The sequence below is a fragment of the Mirounga leonina genome, unplaced genomic scaffold, assembly GCF_011800145.1.
Source record: "Mirounga leonina isolate KUSES-001 unplaced genomic scaffold, KU_Mleo_1.0 Mir_168, whole genome shotgun sequence".
Lineage (NCBI taxonomy): Eukaryota > Metazoa > Chordata > Mammalia > Carnivora > Phocidae > Mirounga > Mirounga leonina.
This window is the reverse complement of record NW_023270426.1, coordinates 37480044-37497117: the sequence shown is the minus strand read 5'-3', so window position 1 is coordinate 37497117 and position 17074 is coordinate 37480044. Positions and strand designations below refer to the sequence as shown.

The following is a 17074-nucleotide window of genomic DNA, read 5'->3' as shown; positions in this document are numbered from 1 at the left end:
AAATTGAAGATCTAGGTGTCAGCATGGTTGATTTCTCCTAAGGCTTCTGTCCTTGGCTTTAGACAGCCACCTTCTCTCTGCGTCCCCATAAGGTCTTCTCTCTGTGCATACACACCCTTGGTGTTTTGTGTATACAAATTTCCTCCTTTTATAAGGATACCAGTCTTTGGATTAGGGCCGAGCCTAGTGATCTTATTCTGCTTAATCATTTCTTTAAAAGTCCTAACTCCAAATAGGGACACATTGTGAGGTACAAGAGGTTAGGGCTTTAACAGATAGATTTTGGGAGGATACAATTCAGCCCTAACATGTGCTGCAGTATTTCTAATGCAGGTGGTCCAAGATTCACATATGGACAAACACCAATTTAGATTCTAGGTAAGCTAAATGTACACACTCACCTTAGTCATTTAGTTTTCTGTGCCTTAAAACATGTGGCTTCTTCTAGGAGGGTCTTTCTATTTTACTCCTAAAAAAATATCATTTGGTTTTCCATCTTTGTTGTCTACTCTATTCACTCTTCAGCAAAAGCAAAGGGGACTTACATTTTGCAGTACCCAATAGTAAACTATGACACCAATTTACCTAGGAGTTTAATGCCAAACCTTTTTTTTTTCCCCCAACTAGTAGAACTATCTCCCCACTCCAAAATTTCAAGCTCTCCCTGGCCTGTGCATATGAATTCTCCTAACAAAAACTGCACCCCTTTCCTTCTATTGTGCCATGTACTTCCATTCACAGTGTCTCCTACCTTCATGCTTTCCTCACTTACTGTCTTGCAGTTAGTTATAGCAGAAACTGCCAGGGTGTGAGTCACTTCTAGATTTGTGTCCTCAGGTCTCTGATCAGATTATCTCCATCATGGCAGCCTTGCCAGACCATGCTACATAAAATAGCCTCTCCCACCCATCCTGCTGATCTCTATCACCTCTGCTTTACTTTTCCCTGCACACTCATCACCACCTACCAGAATGTCTGTTTTTCCCCACCAGAAAGAAAGTTCCACTTTGCTTTGCTCAGAGTGTAGAACAGTAACCCAGGAAGATGAGCATGTCCTTGAGGTGATCTTGCACTTCTCTTGTGAAGTAAAAGGCAAGGTCTTCTGCTGAGAGGGAACTGGGGAGGTGGAAGGGGAAACGAGCCTGAGAAGAATCCAGCAGGTCTAAAGATCTTTTATGGAGACTGGGAGACATTAGAGAAAATTCAAGAAGAGTGCTAGAGCTAAGAGAGCAAGAGTTAAAAGTGAAGTCCATGAATGTCTCCTACCTACACTATTGTGTGATCTCCGGCAATTCGCAGAGCCTGGAGAGGAGGAGAAAATGCAAAATGGTTATTCTGGTTTCTCAGTGACCACCACTGCTCCTTGGCATAACATTTTAGGCCCTTTGTAGTAAGGTCCTATTTACCTTTCCTATTTATTCCTCAGCTATACCAAGTTTCATTGTCTCCCTTCAACTTCTTTATATCTTGTCTTCGTGACTACGGTTTCCTCTAAATTCCCAAGTTTCCCCTAGCTAATTTTTGTTTGTCCTTTAAAGACTCCACTCAACTATTGTATTTTGAAAATGTTCCCCAACTTCCTCAAATATTAGCCACTGTGCTAATCATCATCATACCTTTTTTTAAAAACCCACAACCTTTGGAATACAGACGTAGGTTCAAGATGCAGCTGTCATTTACTGTGTGATCTTGAGCAAAATATTAAACATTTTTGTCCTTCAGCCTCATCTGTAAAATGGATATAATGATAAGACTTAGTTCAGACAACTGTTTGAAAAGATTAAATGAAATAATGTACCCAAAGTTACCTGGCATGTAACAGCAAATATGTTATCATTATAATAACTTGCATGTCTCCCTCTCTTGACAGCAAGTTCCTTAAAAGCAGTGATCATTCATGTTCATCTTTTTATTCCTAATATTTGACACAGTCCCTGGAACACATAGGTTCTCCAGAATTGTGTAATAAAATAACGATTAATGGAATGAAATAAGTAGTTGAAGATGTTACTAAAGTTATGACTTTTTTCCTGAGTTAGAATTACAGCAAAGAACGACCAAGGCTTGGCGATGCACACATACTAGTTGCTCGAGGAAGAGGCAGCTTTGGTAATCCAAACAGAAGAAACTTTCCTGAAGAAAACAGAGCACACACTGAAAAATTAAAAACTGAGAGTCGTTACACCGGCATGCAAAACAGACGTGGACCTTGTACACACAGAGCTTACAATCGGATACACTGTCCTACCACAAAACCCAACACAAAAACTTATACCCACATTTACAGCGTTTCGGACTTTCTGCCTCTCTCTCTCTCTCTCTCAATAGAATAGACTCTGGGAAGAGCAGTTTCTTATTTAACTTTGAATCTACAGCACCCAGTAGTGTTTAATCGCAGCTGGAGTCCGATAAACGTTTGGGGAATGAATCAATGGCACAAAAGGAAGCAAAGCAACTAGGAGCCCTAGGGGAAGTGAGGATCTGTTACCTTCTCGGAGGTCCTCCCCAACCCAAGAAGCGAAGTCACTCGCGCAAGGGCGCAAGCTCCTTATCCCAAATCCTCGGTTCCCCACCCCAGAGTTTGCTGGAAAACGGGAGCGAGGCACAGGACAGAAAGAAACCTTTGGATTTCGCGGGTCCCAGCACCTGGCTTGACGAAGCATCTACACTCCTAACAGCACGATATAGTTTAAACCGCCTCCACATCTTCGAGAGCACCACCCCAAAACTGACCCGACCAACTCCGCGCCGACCCGGGCGAGAGGCCCCACCCCGACTCTAAACTAGCCAATCCAAACAGCCAGGATCAGCGGCGCGGTGTCTTCTGGGATCCGTAGTCTCTCGAGTTTAGGGCTTCCTCCTCCTCATGCCTACAATTCCCGGCGGCCACGGGGCTCCAAGGTCCGTCCCCTCTCTGGGGGCGGAGCCCACGGCGAACGGGGGCTGGGCCCTCGCCCCTACCCCACGTGGCGGGGAGTGGTGCCGGCAGTGCCGGGGTGGGAGTTCCAACGTGTGGCGCTGGGTAGCCGACTTTGGTCCCCTCTGCTCTCCAAACCTGTGCGTCTGAACCCGCGGTGATGCCGAAGATCAAGTCGGGGACGAGCGGTCGCCGCCGCGAGCGGCTCAAAGAGAGCCGGGAGCTGAAGAGCGCGGGAGGTGGGGACAGCCGGGAGGGGGCTGTGTTCAGGTCTGATCATCCGGCAGGACCTGTTCGGGGACACGGACCCAGATCTGGGCCGGGACAGTAAGGCCGGTGGCGGCGGCGCTCCCGGATCGCCGGCGGCAGGCCTTGCGCCGCCTCTGCCTTCCTTTCCTGCAGGAGGGGTGGACTTAAAGCGGGGTGTCATCTCGGCTTCAGGCGTGACGTTCGATGGTGGCTCTCGGCGCAGAGATCTAACCCCAGCCACCCTGCTTTCTCTGTGGACCGGTCTAAGGTCTACGTTTCCTTGGGAAATTAAGGCTCTTTCGTGTTTTCTTCCAGGACTCATGTTCAACACGGGGATTGGGCAGCACATTTTGAAAAATCCTCTCATTGTTAACAGCATTATCGATAAGGTGGGTGTGGAAGAGAAAAGGCGAGAGTTGTTGGGTTATTGATTTTGTTCCTAGGAATACTTCAGCGCACAGAGGATGTCTGTCACAAAATAGATGCTCTCTATATATTTGTAGAATGAATTGAAGAATTGTCTGGGATTCATAGGCTGACTTCGGCGGGATTTGCTTTATTCTGTGGGTCTGAGTTTCCCCAGGCTCCAAATTCTTTCTGTAGATTATTTACTTCATAGCTGGACGTTTGTACTTGTTCAATCCCAGATTATTTTCTATTCCTTATCACTTTTTTCTAGACACCATCTATCACTGTTAGTTTTTATTTACTCCAGAGCCTAAAAAGATGTCATGATGACAGCTTAGGAAGTTTTTTCCACAGAGAAATTTACATGGTACAATCCAGTGCCTCATATAAACCCTTTGGAGTATTCTTCTGGCATGGGTCGTGGATCTTCTCTTACTGTTGTGGATGACTGAGTGCCTTAACATGAAATATATGTGGTACAGATTACATTCTCAGTTACAAAGGAGGCATCCTGGAGCCATAGAGAGAACATTACATCTTTAGAGACTCTATCATCTTGACGTAGTGTTGTTGGCCAAACAAGGGCCTAATTTTTTAACCTTTTTGGCTCATGGATTTCCTTTGAGCATCTGATGAAAGCTGTGCACACAGAACACTGCAGCTTTGTGCCATACAAACACCCGGGTTTCTGTACAATTTCTAGGTATTCCTATCCCTGAAACCATACATGGGTTGAAAATTGAGAAATCCCAGTACAACATGCTGTGATTCTCAGGCAAGATCATCATATGCAGTCCCTTCTTGTTTGAACTTACTGATAATAAGAGTTGGTAAAAAGATGCTGTTGGAGTCATTTCTGAGGTAGAAGACAGAAAGCCATTCCCAGAAAGAACTGCTATTCCTGCTTTTCTGACTCCTATAAAGTTTTCTGACTCCTAACTATGGCCCCAGCTTAGGAAAGATGACAGATTTTCACTTGCACCTAATGTTAATGAGAAAATTTTGTCAAGCACATAGATCATGAACAAATCTCACAGATGTGGAGTCAGAATAAGATCGCTTTAACCACGTGCTTTTGAGCAAAGATAAAATAAATGTGTAAATAAATATGTAAAATAAATGATGTGCTCAGATGTGCCAGTAAAGCTAAAGTGGTTGTGCGTGCTTGCAGGCTGCCTTAAGACCAACGGACGTGGTGCTGGAAGTTGGACCTGGAACTGGCAATATGACTGTAAAGTTGCTAGAAAAGGCAAAAACGGTAAAAAGGGAATTTTGTGTTTTGGTATCAGAAATGACTGTGAGCAAGCTCACCTGGTTTACAAATAGAAATCTATTTTAATTAATTGCTGTTACTTTAACAGCAACCCTTAATACTTTGCTAACAACTTTATCTTAACAAATACGGGCAAAATGGATAAAAGTGGTCAAAAATGCAAACTTCCAGTTATAAAATGAGTAAGTCCTGGGAATGGAATGTACAGCATGTCGCTATAGTTAGCAACAGTATCATATGTATATTTTAAAGCTGCTAAGAGAGTAGATCTTAAAAGTTCTCATCACAAGACAAAAAATATTTTATGTATAAATATGTGTGGCAATGGATGCTAACTAGACTTTTTCACAATATATACATATTTTGCATTATGTACATGTTATGTTGTACACCTGAAACTAATATAACGTTATGTCAACTATATCTCCATTTCAAAAAATGGATTACAAAAAAGAGAATATGGGATGTATTAATCAGGAAAACAGAGGGACGCCTGGGTGGCTCAGTCGTTGAGCGTCTGCCTTTGGCTCAGGTCGTGAACCCGGGGTCCTGGGATCGAGCCCCGCATTGGGCTCCCTGCTCCGCGGGAAGTCTGCTTCTCCTTCTCCTACTCCCCCTGCTTGTGTTCCCTCTCTGGCTGTCTCTCTCTGTCAAATAAATAAATAAAATCTTAAAAAAAAAAAGGAAAACAGAAACCACATTTGATTTTTCAATACAGGGTATTTAATATAGGGAGTTGTTTACGTTGTTGTTAGATGACTAAAAGAATAAAATGGGAACACTGAGGTAGCTCAAAAATAATAATTACAAAGAGGAGCTACCACCTCTAGGCTCGGGGGACAAAGCAAGGAGGCTGGAGTATTGGAACCTAGAGGAGGAGATCTAAAGAGCTGCACCATGAGATTGGGATGCCACCTGGCCGCTGCTGGTGGCTTCTGTGTGTTCTGGCTGACCCAGTTTCCAGTTGAATGGATCCAAAATGTAGGAATGGGATTAAGAGAGCCAGTAGGCATTACTGGAATACCCACGGGCTAGCAACAGCAGGAAACAGTTACCGTCCAAAGGCCTCAAGGGGCACATGGAGGGAACTGCCTTACCAGAGCCCGGTAAGAGTGGGAGCCATTTGAACAGGGGCCACTCAGAGCACAGTCTATTTTTCTGAATGGTGTTCTTTGTTATTTGAAATGGTAGAGTAGAATTGAAGGAAAATTGGAGGTAGAATTGGTGAAAAAAGTTTGATTCATGTTAATCATGTAGGAGTTAGGATTGAGATAACAAGATTTATGCTCCGTAATTAACCCCCAAATACTTTTTTTTTTTAATGTAGGTAATTGCCTGTGAACTTGACCCAAGGCTAGTAGCAGAACTTCACAAAAGAGTTCAGGGCACGTGAGTATGAGTATGCATGATAGGATTAAAGTGCATTTCAATCTCATGAAACAGTACTCTTTTAATTGCTCTTTTTCTTACTGTTAGGCCTCTGGCCAGCAAACTTCAGGTACTGGTGGGTGATGTGTTGAAAACAGATCTACCATTCTTTGATGCTTGTGTGGCAAATTTGCCATATCAGGTGTGTTTTCAAATTGTTGGGAACATTATACAAAATGTTTCTGTGATGTGTCTTTCCTAGAAATAACTAGTTAATTCTCTTACAGATCTCTTCCCCCTTTGTCTTCAAGCTGTTGCTGCACCGACCTTTTTTCAGGTTTGTGACAAAAAGACCAAAATTACTGCCAAATTTTAGGCCGTGAACAGAGACAGCCAAAGATGATAGTTAATTCAATTAAAAAACTATTGGAGAATGTGTTTTGTAGAAAATATGTATTTGTGTGGAGGTCTTTCTCTCTCTTTTTTATTCAGTTGACAGAGCTTTGGGGGGAGGTACAGTGTAAGTCCTCCTTCTGAGACCAAATGGCCTTTCCCCGTTTTCTAATACTCTTGCCATTAGTCCAGGTCAGACTCTTTATTACCTTACGTCTCAACAGCCTCCGAACTAGTCACTAGGCACATTATATAACAGGGGTTTTCAAACTGCAATTCAGAAACCCCTTACTGGTTATAAATTTATTGAGTCGTGACCATTTTTTTTTAATGACATGGAATAGAGTATATCAGAGGGCATTCATTGTATGTGGCCCAGGTGATTACAGTTTTGTGAAACTTTTGTTTAAGTTACATAAAACATATACGTACAGATATTTGTGGCATAGGTTGCAATGTCAAATGTATTTCTTAGTGTGACTCGTTGTCAAAAAAGTTTCAAAGTCAAAGCCCAGCTTTGAAGATGCTCTTTTCCTATTCAAGAGTCTCCAAAAAGCCTCTGCATTGCTTTCCAACGTCCACGTTCTTTAACTTGGGAAATCAGGACACCAGTGTCACAACCTGTCTCTCTTGCATCAGCTCTTCCATAAGGGTGTTTGCTTCCCCATAAATCCCACTGGGCTGCCGAGCTGATTTTGAGTTTTGTTTTGTTTTTTCCCCTAGAAGGGATAATGGACTAGTGCTTATCTGAACACAGAGGGCTTACATGTGCAAGGAGTTAGTGGTGTAGTCATTATAAAATGAAAAGCCAGCTGGCTCATTTTGTGGTAATAAAGCTGAAGCTGAAAGTGTTCTGCCTTCTAATCAGCTGAACGAATTCTCATTAACCACAGATACTCTTTGTTCTATTTCCCACCCAAGAAAATTAATTGAAGTTGAAATACCTTTATAGTTAAAAGTAACCATTTTCCTTATTCCTTTTCTACTATCTCTTCAGATGTGCTGTACTTATGTTTCAAAGAGAATTTGCTCTCAGACTAGTTGCAAAGCCTGGAGATAAATTATACTGCAGACTCTCAATCAATACACAGCTGTTAGCACGTGTGGACCATCTGATGAAAGTAAGTGACTGTTAGTGAAGTAATGTGCTTACCTCATCCGTGAGCATCTAGTTGTGCCTTCTGTGAGGAAAGCATATTTGATTACTAATTTAAAACTCTTTTTGAGAGGACTCCTTATTTTCTAATTAACAGGTTGGAAAGAATAACTTCAGGCCACCACCCAAGGTAGAATCCAGTGTTGTAAGAATAGAACCTAAGAATCCACCACCACCTATCAATTTTCAGGTGAGGTTAAAGTACTAGATCGTTCAGTAAAGGAGGAAAAAAAGACCAAGCTGGAAGATGTGTGTCTCTAGCAGCAGAAAAATACTGAGTTAACCTAAATGTCCAGACAGGAAAATGCTAATTATGACATCCCTATGTTGGGAGTAGATGGAATATTTGGATGTAAGATCATTGTGAAGAGCACAATAAAGCATGGAAAATGTTTGCAAAAAAGTACAGCTTGGAATGCCTTTGCAGTTTGCTATCGAGTATAGCTACAGAATATTTGAGTATGACTTAGAAAACAAGATAAAATGAAGGTAGTTGTTAGAGCAATATTATGAATAACACTTTTTAATCATAATTCATATTTCTGCAATTTAAAAAGAGAAGTTGCATCACTTGATGTAAAACCATACTGCAGTCTCTTTGGATAAAAACTTGATTGTGTGGTCAGTTCTTGGTAATGGAGTGGTTTGTTAATTACTCCTGTAGGGTGGTTTAGGTATGTTGCATAGGCTGTTAAATCATGTCTGTTTTGAATTATGGTTTTTTTTTAAAGATTTTATTTATTTGACAGAGACACAGCGAGAGAGGGAACACAAGTAGGGGGAGAGGGAGAGGGAAAAGCAGGCTTCCCGCCAAGCAGGAAGCCCGATGCGGGGCTCGATCCCAGGACTTTGGGATCATGACCCGAGCCGAAGGCAGACGCATAAGGACTGAGCCACCCAGGCACCCCTTGAATTATGTTTTTTGAAAATGGTACTTTGATTTAAATAAATGTCACAGTGTTCTTTGTTCAGATGTGGAACAATTTTTTTTTCTAATTTTTAAAATTGAGGATAAAATTTTCAGTGAGGTGGACAGAAGTGCCAAAAATCAAGTACATATCGTATTTTTTGCATGGGTCAGCCAGATCAAAATACAGAATATTTTCGTCACTCCAGAAGGTTCTTTTAGTTTTATATATTAAAAGACAAATCCTAGGAGACATAGGCAAGGTTGGATATTTTTAAGAAATGATCCATCTTCTGTTTCAGGAATGGGATGGCCTAGTAAGGATCACCTTCGTTAGGAAAAACAAGACACTCTCTGCTGCATTTAAGTGAGTATTTTACTCATTTATGATATAGGAAGGACGACCAGTGCTGTAGGAACTGTGCTAAGTGATAGAATTTGGTCCTTATCCTGAACAGATACCCTAAAGCATAAAGATTACCCATGTCCAGACACACTTTTCCTTTTTCACTAACTTTGTTCTTTGGGGGGGGGGGGGGGGCAGAAAAATTTAAAAAAAAAAGTTCCTGGAATTTGGAATTACATCAGGTTTTTTGGCAAAACAGGAAAAAACAAAAACCACACATCTGTCTCATTTTTCAACACTTGTGAAAAATTCATGCAATTTTATTAACTTGGAAATATTTTTAAATAGCAATTTGAAGCCCAAGAGCAAAAGAGGTTCTGAAAGCCGTTATTTCACCTTTTTTTTTTTTTAGGTGATGTTTTGAATTTAGGTGATGTTAAGAATTTCAGAGATTTTTATTAGAACTTTACTTTTTAAATATAACTAGTTTGTGATTGTTTCTTAATACTCAATGCCTTTTTAGTCCCTTAATTTTCCTACATGGAACATACACTTAACTTTATAATAAACTGAAAGGAAATTATAATCTCTGATTTTGGAATAATAGCAATATCGCTTCTTTATGCTATAGGTCAAGCGCAGTACAACAGCTGTTGGAAAAAAACTACAGAATTCACTGTTCGATCCATAATATTGTAAGCAAAAAATATTTCTGTTGTCTCTGTGGTTCCGATTTGTTTTAAAATGTTCATCTACTTCTTTTCATTTTTCATCACTTGATTCTTAATTTGGTACATTCCATAGGATCCTTAAAAGTGATGTGTAACTAGCACAACCTTAACTTGACCTCTAATAGGTCAATACTACTGTGTATTCTTGGAATAGATCCGAGTGGCCTTGATTACTCCACTTGGGCTTCTTTAACTAGACAGTTGTTTTTAGACATAAAAAGAAATTCAATTGAGTCATAATTTTCCCAAAGCTTTAGGCATGTGTAGCTTGCTCAGCTCAAATTATGTACCATTTGCTATGCTCTGAATTGCCTTGTTGCTCACGTAGCAATTCAATTTAAAGTTACCATTTTCTCAGTAACTTTTTTTAATACCCAGAAATTGAAATAATTAAAGTATAGGCTGAATAGCAGATTTTTTGTTGTAAGCCTCATGCCTCTTTATTATCTGTGCAACATTTTCTTTAACCAATTTTGTATGTCAGCACACATACACGTAGCCATACACGTAACTGTGATGTCTGATAACTTTCTAGTTCTTTCAAATTAATTAAACAGAGCAGAGAGATAAGAGCAAATTTCCATTGCATTTTTGGACTCAGATCTTGTATGGTTTAATATATCATACTGCTACCTTCATTTTCTTTTTTATGGACAAAGTCATTAAACAACTGCTTAGGTAGGAAAATATTAAACTGGATTAAGAAAAATCTTTGGAGGAAGGATGTGAGATATGAAATAGTTAATATTCCCCAGGGTTGGAGGTCATCTCTTTGAGAAAAACTGGCTGATAAAATTAAATTTGTGCCAAGAAAATGTAAGATATTTTTAAAGGAGTAACAGTTGCTGTAAAATTCAGTTTATAGCTTTATTTTTTGATATGAAGTACCTTACTCCTGAAACTATTTCAGAATTTTTAAGAAAAAGGGCAGTATACAGGTTTAACTCAAAGTTTTCTGAGTATTTGGTATGTGCTGAAGATTAACCACTTAATTAGAGGTCCAAGTCTGATCTGCAAAAATAGGCTTTTCAGACTGCCGTGAGCAGATAAAGGGGACTATTTTATCAGTTACTGAACTAAAAAAAAAACAAAAAAGAGCCAACATGACTTCATTAAAGATATGTTGTTCATTTATTCTGAATCTTATATTGATAGATAATACCAGAAGATTTCAGCATAGCAGATAAAATACAGCAAATCCTAACCAGCACAGGTTTTAGTGACAAGCGGGCCCGTTCCATGGACATAGATGACTTCATCAGGTAATTACATTGTTCTTTTTTCCTAAGTGTTTACATTTCTTTACTGTGACACCTTCCGATTAGAGATTTAAAGGCTTTTAAGCGGTGTAAGGTGCTACCTGGGGTTATTGCATAGCACTTCCATAGTATGGAATAGTATTTGGTGTAGAAGATGGAGGCTAGTTAGCTGCAGCAGAATGAACATTTTAAGAACAGTAATAAAGAACAGTCCGAGCCTGGAGACAGCCTCTGTGTCAATGTGTGTTGTGGTATGTGTGCTCCTCCCCTTCAGCCTCCTCCCCCAAATCCCATTCATAGTTAGTCTTAATAGTGTGTGTCTTCAAAGTAGCCTGTAAGGTAGAAGCAGCATAACACATGTCATTGAATCTCATTCTTTTTCTGTACTGGGAAGAGTTATTGTTAAATAGATCCTACACATGAAATAATGTCAATTACAATCATACCTGGTTTTCAGTTCTAACTGGTTTAAGAATATAGTTACTTATTTTGTCGACTGAGGCAAGTTCTACACACCTAAAATAAAAGAAGGGTGTCATAATTAATGGGGCAGTGCAGACCCAAATGTTTTCCTTGAATTAAGCAGATTAGTCTTATGAAAGCAGAATAAGCCTTCAGTTACCTATACTCACTGTTTTTAAGCACTAACACTTTGATTTCCTAATAAACTATCACTTACTGAACAGTTTTTGCCTATTTAGTCATTTCATGTTTAGAACGTCCCTGTTCTAGGAGCTGAATAAAAAATGAGGGTAGATTGTTATACAAGTAATTGGTTTGACTTTTCTAAGCTGGCAGCACAGTTCCATATAAGACAGATGGGGTTTATATTTTATATTGGCAGGCTAGCAGTACTACTGAGTCTTCCTCAGAGGTTAATCCTAGGAGTTGAGCAGCACTCATAAGTACCTGTCTTCCTTTTTCAAACATTCTCATCCATCTTCAGCTGTTCCTGTGGGCCATCCTGAAAATCATCTCCGGTCTATATAGAAATATTTCAGCTTACTTTAATTCTCACCAAATTTCTTCAAGGTTATTAAGCATATGCAGTTTGCTAATTAGCATCCAATAGGTAACAAAGGTATGGAGAGAAAAGCAATGTGTTAAGTACTTAATTGGAACCTGAGTAATAGTGAGCCCAGAGAGGGAAAAGTGAACATTAAGATGACCCACTCATTTTTCTTCTGTCTCTAGTTCCAAACAGCTTCTTGTTCACTTACCATGTTGAAACAGAACAAGCGCCAGTGAGCTCTTATGTCTGGATAGTAGAGGTCTAAGATAATTTGGTCAGATTCACCATAACTTAAGACACATAGGCTGTGACAAAAGAGGCAAGAAAATGTGACTTTAACCAATATATATCTTGCAAATTTAATTGAAGAATGACGTTTCTATAATGACTAGTGTTAGGAGTGGGTGGGCTTCAGAGGTTTGCTGATGTGTTTGTTTTGGAATTCGTGGTATAGGAACTATGCATTATTATGTGCAATAAATTACCTTTCAATACCATCTCATTTTGGTTTCTTTTTTCAGATTGCTACATGGATTCAATGCAGAAGGTATACATTTTTCTTAGGTGTCTGGAAAACAGAAGTTTCCAAACTCAAGAACAAGAAACTGGAATTACGTATTTTTAATAATTTGAGAAGATGAACTATGCCTTTGCTTCCCTGGAACACTATGTGCTTGACTAGTTTTGACTTAATACTACTACTGTCACCATTTATTACTCTGAATTCTCATGGTAGTAAGTCAGTCAATTCTAAGTACCCGAGTGTTTTTTGGTTGTGGTGTGTTTTTAATATCTAACATAGGGCAGGGTCCAATCTACGCATGATAATCTTGAAGAGCCGCAGGCACGCACAACTTTACACTTAAACTTACCATTTCTAACAGGTTATTGTATAAAGATGTTACTGTTCTATTTTCTGTTATATATTATATGAGGACCTGTGTAGGCCTTTGTCCCTCAAATAGTAAAAAAGTTAAAACATGCTTAACTCAGTCACATATTTCCCATACGATTTCTTTTTATTCATGTGCACAATAAAACAACTGCTTATTTTGCTTCTCTCATTTCTTCTCTGTTTATCTTACACAGCTTCTTTCACTCACTGCCTATGCCTAAGCTGTCCTGTAGCAGCAGAGGCTCCATCGGGTTCTGGGTAAACGTGAGTCCGCTACCGCCACCATGCGGTGGTGCCAGGCATATGACTTCTGGGCATGGTTCCTTAACTGTGAAATGAGCATGCTCAGCTGGAATGAAATGAACTATAAGATAGTATGTGTTTTCTGGGGGAAAGCCACAGTTTAACAAAATTTCAAAGGGTTTTGTAAATCAAAACTGGCTTTACAGTTCAAATTCTGCCCTTCAACTTATTTAAAACAAATAAACATCTCAACCAGCCATTTTCTCGTAACTAGAGGCTCTCAGTATTCATGTGACTTCTGGAAAACAAAGTTCCAGTGTCTTTTCATATACTGATGCTTAGTTTTAAGCTATTTTTAAAATGGCCAGTTGACAATGTCAATAGATGCCCTAAACAAGTCTTAACTAGCTACTATGTTTAAATCATTATCAATATAATACTAAGCGTTGTTAATGTCCTTTAATAAAGAATTATAGTACCTGATTATTTTATTTATATAAGGAAATTAATAAAAATATCTTGATAACTGACTTTTTTAAAACCTAACTTAAAAGAAAGACTGCTTCCAAATTATTTTAACATAGGTACACTGAGTAAACCTAGGAAGTTGTTTACCTAAACAGATTTTTTTGAAATCTGGCTTCAAAGTGATATAGTAGAACACTCCTATATAAATAAAATAATTACTTATTAATAGGAATATCAGCTTTCAAGAAATCTGAGAATGTTTAACCCAGATCCAAAAAATTCATTATTCTTTAAATAATAGCTGCATCAAGCCACTTTTGTTACATAAATATTAAATATACCTCAAGAGTAGGTTTTTTTAATATCACAAAACTACTTTGCAAAATTCATTTGTACCATCTCTACACTTATAGGAAAACTTTAAGAGTTAATTCAGCTTTCCCTCTATTTCCTCTTCCCCTGTGAACTACTGAGTTTTAGTCCCTTTTCTGGCCTTCAGTTTTCCCTATCTGTAAAACTGAAGGTTTGGACTATACCACCAAGATCTTTTCTGGTATTAATTTTCTAAAGACCTTGATTACTGATCAGAATGAAGCCATTATAGTATAAGGCGGCATATTTGAATATAAGACCTTCCAGAGATAGTATCCATCTTATTTAATTAATAAAGAGTAATCTGTTGTGCTTTAAAATGAGCAAGTTCACATCTCTTTATTGCCCTCTGAAGGTTGGTTAGCCTCAAAAACTACTTTTTTAAGCAACCTCTGCAAGGTCAATAGTATCTGCTCCATTCTTCCTCTTCTCTTTGAAATACCACAAAAGAACATATCTTACAACTGCAAGAAAACCTGAGTCCCTTCCAAAACAAAGGTGATTGTACTGAAGTAAATTATCTCTAAAACTCATTCCATAGATATCATTTATTAATAAGCACATTGTGAAAATCTACATTTGTTCTAGATTTCAAGTTTACAGAGGAGCATTTCACCATGGTGTTAGGATTTCCCACAACTACCCTCTGGGTTCTATGAACAATGAAGTAGGGAATCTGGCTCATGTGACTCTCTATTCATAGCTTCCCTTTGGCCCAAATGAATGAGCAGTAGTTCCTTTGAGTAAATCAAAACAAGACATCCTTGGGAGACTTTTTGTTGTTAATCTACTCCTGGACTCTATCCTAGGAACTAAGGGAAAACTCCTAGAGAGATATATAGATCTTTTAACAAAATATTTACATGAAAAGTGGCCAGTTTTCTTCCTTGGAGTAGCAATCTGTAAAAATAAGTGCCACCATTTAAAAAGCAGCATACCCTAATCCAATTTATTGGCGAGAATTTGGTGATTCTCACCAAATAATGATGAAACATCACACATTTAGGTAATGGATGGGGCTTGGGTTCGATCTGCCTTTTGAGGCAAAGTCAACCCTCTTTTAGCTTAATTCTTTCTCAAGGGAGTTATGTACTGTCTACACTTGGCTTAAACTAAGTTCTATTATGGACTACTTTCAGTGTACATGTAAATATTCATGCATCAGAAGCCAATTTCCTTTATCAGTACATTTAGGAGGTACATTTTGGGGTGCTAATGGACACTTTAAGTAATGGTATTGGTAAGGATCAAATTGCACTATTAGTCCTGTTAATACCACACTGGAGAACACACTGCATATATATGTATTATCCTAAGATAAAACTCTTCTCAGAATTTCGTTACTTTTTATTATACACCAACTAGTTTATATTTTAGTTCTTTACAAAGAAAATGCTAAGAAAATTATAACCACATTATCTGGTTTTAAAATCATAATTCCAGATTTCTTTACATACAAGATGGAATGGTCCAGCAGCTATGTCCACTGTCACAGACTTTAGTTCCATTCAATGATATGGCACATCCTGCAAAATTAACTAGTCACACACAAAAAATGTCTCAAATACAGTAAAAATGTACACACAATAAAGGTAATTTACAATGACAATTAAGGAATGTAATTTATCTTGGCTGTGCTTCAGAAATTTAGGGTCAAAAGCCTTAGTCAAGGCACAAAGCAGGAAGAGGTGAGCACAGCTGTCTCTAGGAGGGGGCAAGGTATGTACAATCACTGATGAGGTATGCATGCACGCAAAGGATTTAAAACTGCTCAGTCTTGCTACGAAAATTGAACCAAGTTAAAAGGAAATGCTGTGGCTTCCCCCTACTCTTCACCGCTGGATCAAGTCCACAACCTTACTTCATACAGAAAATACAATTGGCAAGGATCTCCAAAAGTAAATCACTATCTGGGTAAATGAAACAAAATGCTTCACTATTCCCAAATCTTGGTTGTGCCTCCTCGACTAGAAGCATTTTGTAGACAAAGGAGTGGTTCACAAAATTGAAATGTCATTCAGGTGAAGGGACAAGACATTTTCCACAGACACTTAAAATTTCAAACTTTCAAATGGCCCTTACAGCTGAACCATTGTATATTACAGCAGTGTGGGTTCTGGGGATCCTTTAGCAGCAAATGCTGATTTAAAGGGCACGGGGTCTCTTCGGGTTGATTTGCTTGCTGGCCTGTTCTTCTTCTTGTAGAGCTGCACGAAAAGATTTCACTTTATCTTGGAAAAAAGAAAAGAACAAGAGAGTAAGTACTGCATTGCATGCAATACAGTATACAACTTCATGGGTCCTATCAAGTCAGCTGCCTTACTTTAGAGCATTAACTCAGGATTTTTCCTTTTGTTTTTTGTTGTCCAGAAACTCAGAACTAAACACAATACTCAATTATAGCAACAGTTTAATTATTTAAGGATTCATGAAAATAACTTTCTTCTATTATCTTCAACAGGTTTCTGTTCTGTTTGGCACATTTTACAGTGTTGAATTTTAGTTTATTTGAATTCCTTTTGGAGTACAGACAGGCTATATATGTGTGTTAAATGTGTACAGTCATGTTCAAAAAAACACTGAGTCTTTTTTTTTTTAAGTAATCTCTATGCCCCACGTGGGGCTCAAAGTCATAAACCTGAGATCAAGAGTCACAGCTCTACCTACTAAGCCAGCCAGGTGCCTCTGAATCTTATTAAACTGTAAAATAGACTTTTCTTCCCTCAATATTAAGAAATTTCTACTCCTGATGCCTATTTTACCTTTTTAAGCCATGAAATTTCAAAAGATGGTTGAATTTTTAAAAAGAAATGTCATTTTGTCCTTATTAGGGATTGTAAAAGGGAATGGGGAAGGGGGATTATAGGATAATATATTATTGGTCTTACAATTCCTATTATGATGTATTAATTCAGAGTCCCATAAGAATAAGAACTAGGTAAATAAATTGAAAGAGGCAAATAAGTCAGCTGTGAAGATGAGAAATATCTCATCTCCTTTTATACCAGTGGTTCTTAACCATGGGTGATGTTCTCCCACCACCCCCCCGACATCTGATAATATCTAGATATTTTTTG

The 17074-nt window shown here is 38.7% G+C and overlaps 2 protein-coding genes across 4 annotated transcripts in view; one reads left to right on the top strand and one right to left on the bottom strand.

The window, feature by feature from the left end:
- The first annotated feature begins 2889 nt into the window (after positions 1–2889).
- Positions 2890–13083, top strand: DIMT1 (DIMT1 rRNA methyltransferase and ribosome maturation factor). Its single transcript, XM_035014502.1, has 12 exons — positions 2890–3156; positions 3482–3555; positions 4746–4832; positions 6175–6236; positions 6324–6417; positions 6503–6552; positions 7606–7729; positions 7862–7954; positions 8974–9038; positions 9649–9712; positions 10904–11010; positions 12541–13083. The coding sequence occupies exons 1-12, from the start codon at positions 3078–3080 to the stop codon at positions 12581–12583; spliced, it is 942 nt and encodes a 313-aa protein (XP_034870393.1). The 5' UTR covers positions 2890–3077; the 3' UTR covers positions 12584–13083.
- The window catches only part of KIF2A (kinesin family member 2A), a 73735-nt gene continuing 69711 nt past the window's right edge, over positions 13051–17074 (bottom strand). For 2 of the 3 annotated variants that reach the window (XM_035014499.1, XM_035014500.1), the window contains exon 20: positions 13051–16228. In XM_035014499.1, the coding sequence (XP_034870390.1) occupies positions 16143–16228 (86 nt within the window). In that variant the 3' untranslated portion in view covers positions 13051–16142. The remainder of the gene's footprint in view (positions 16229–17074) is intronic. The other variant, XM_035014501.1, reaches the window with a different exon arrangement.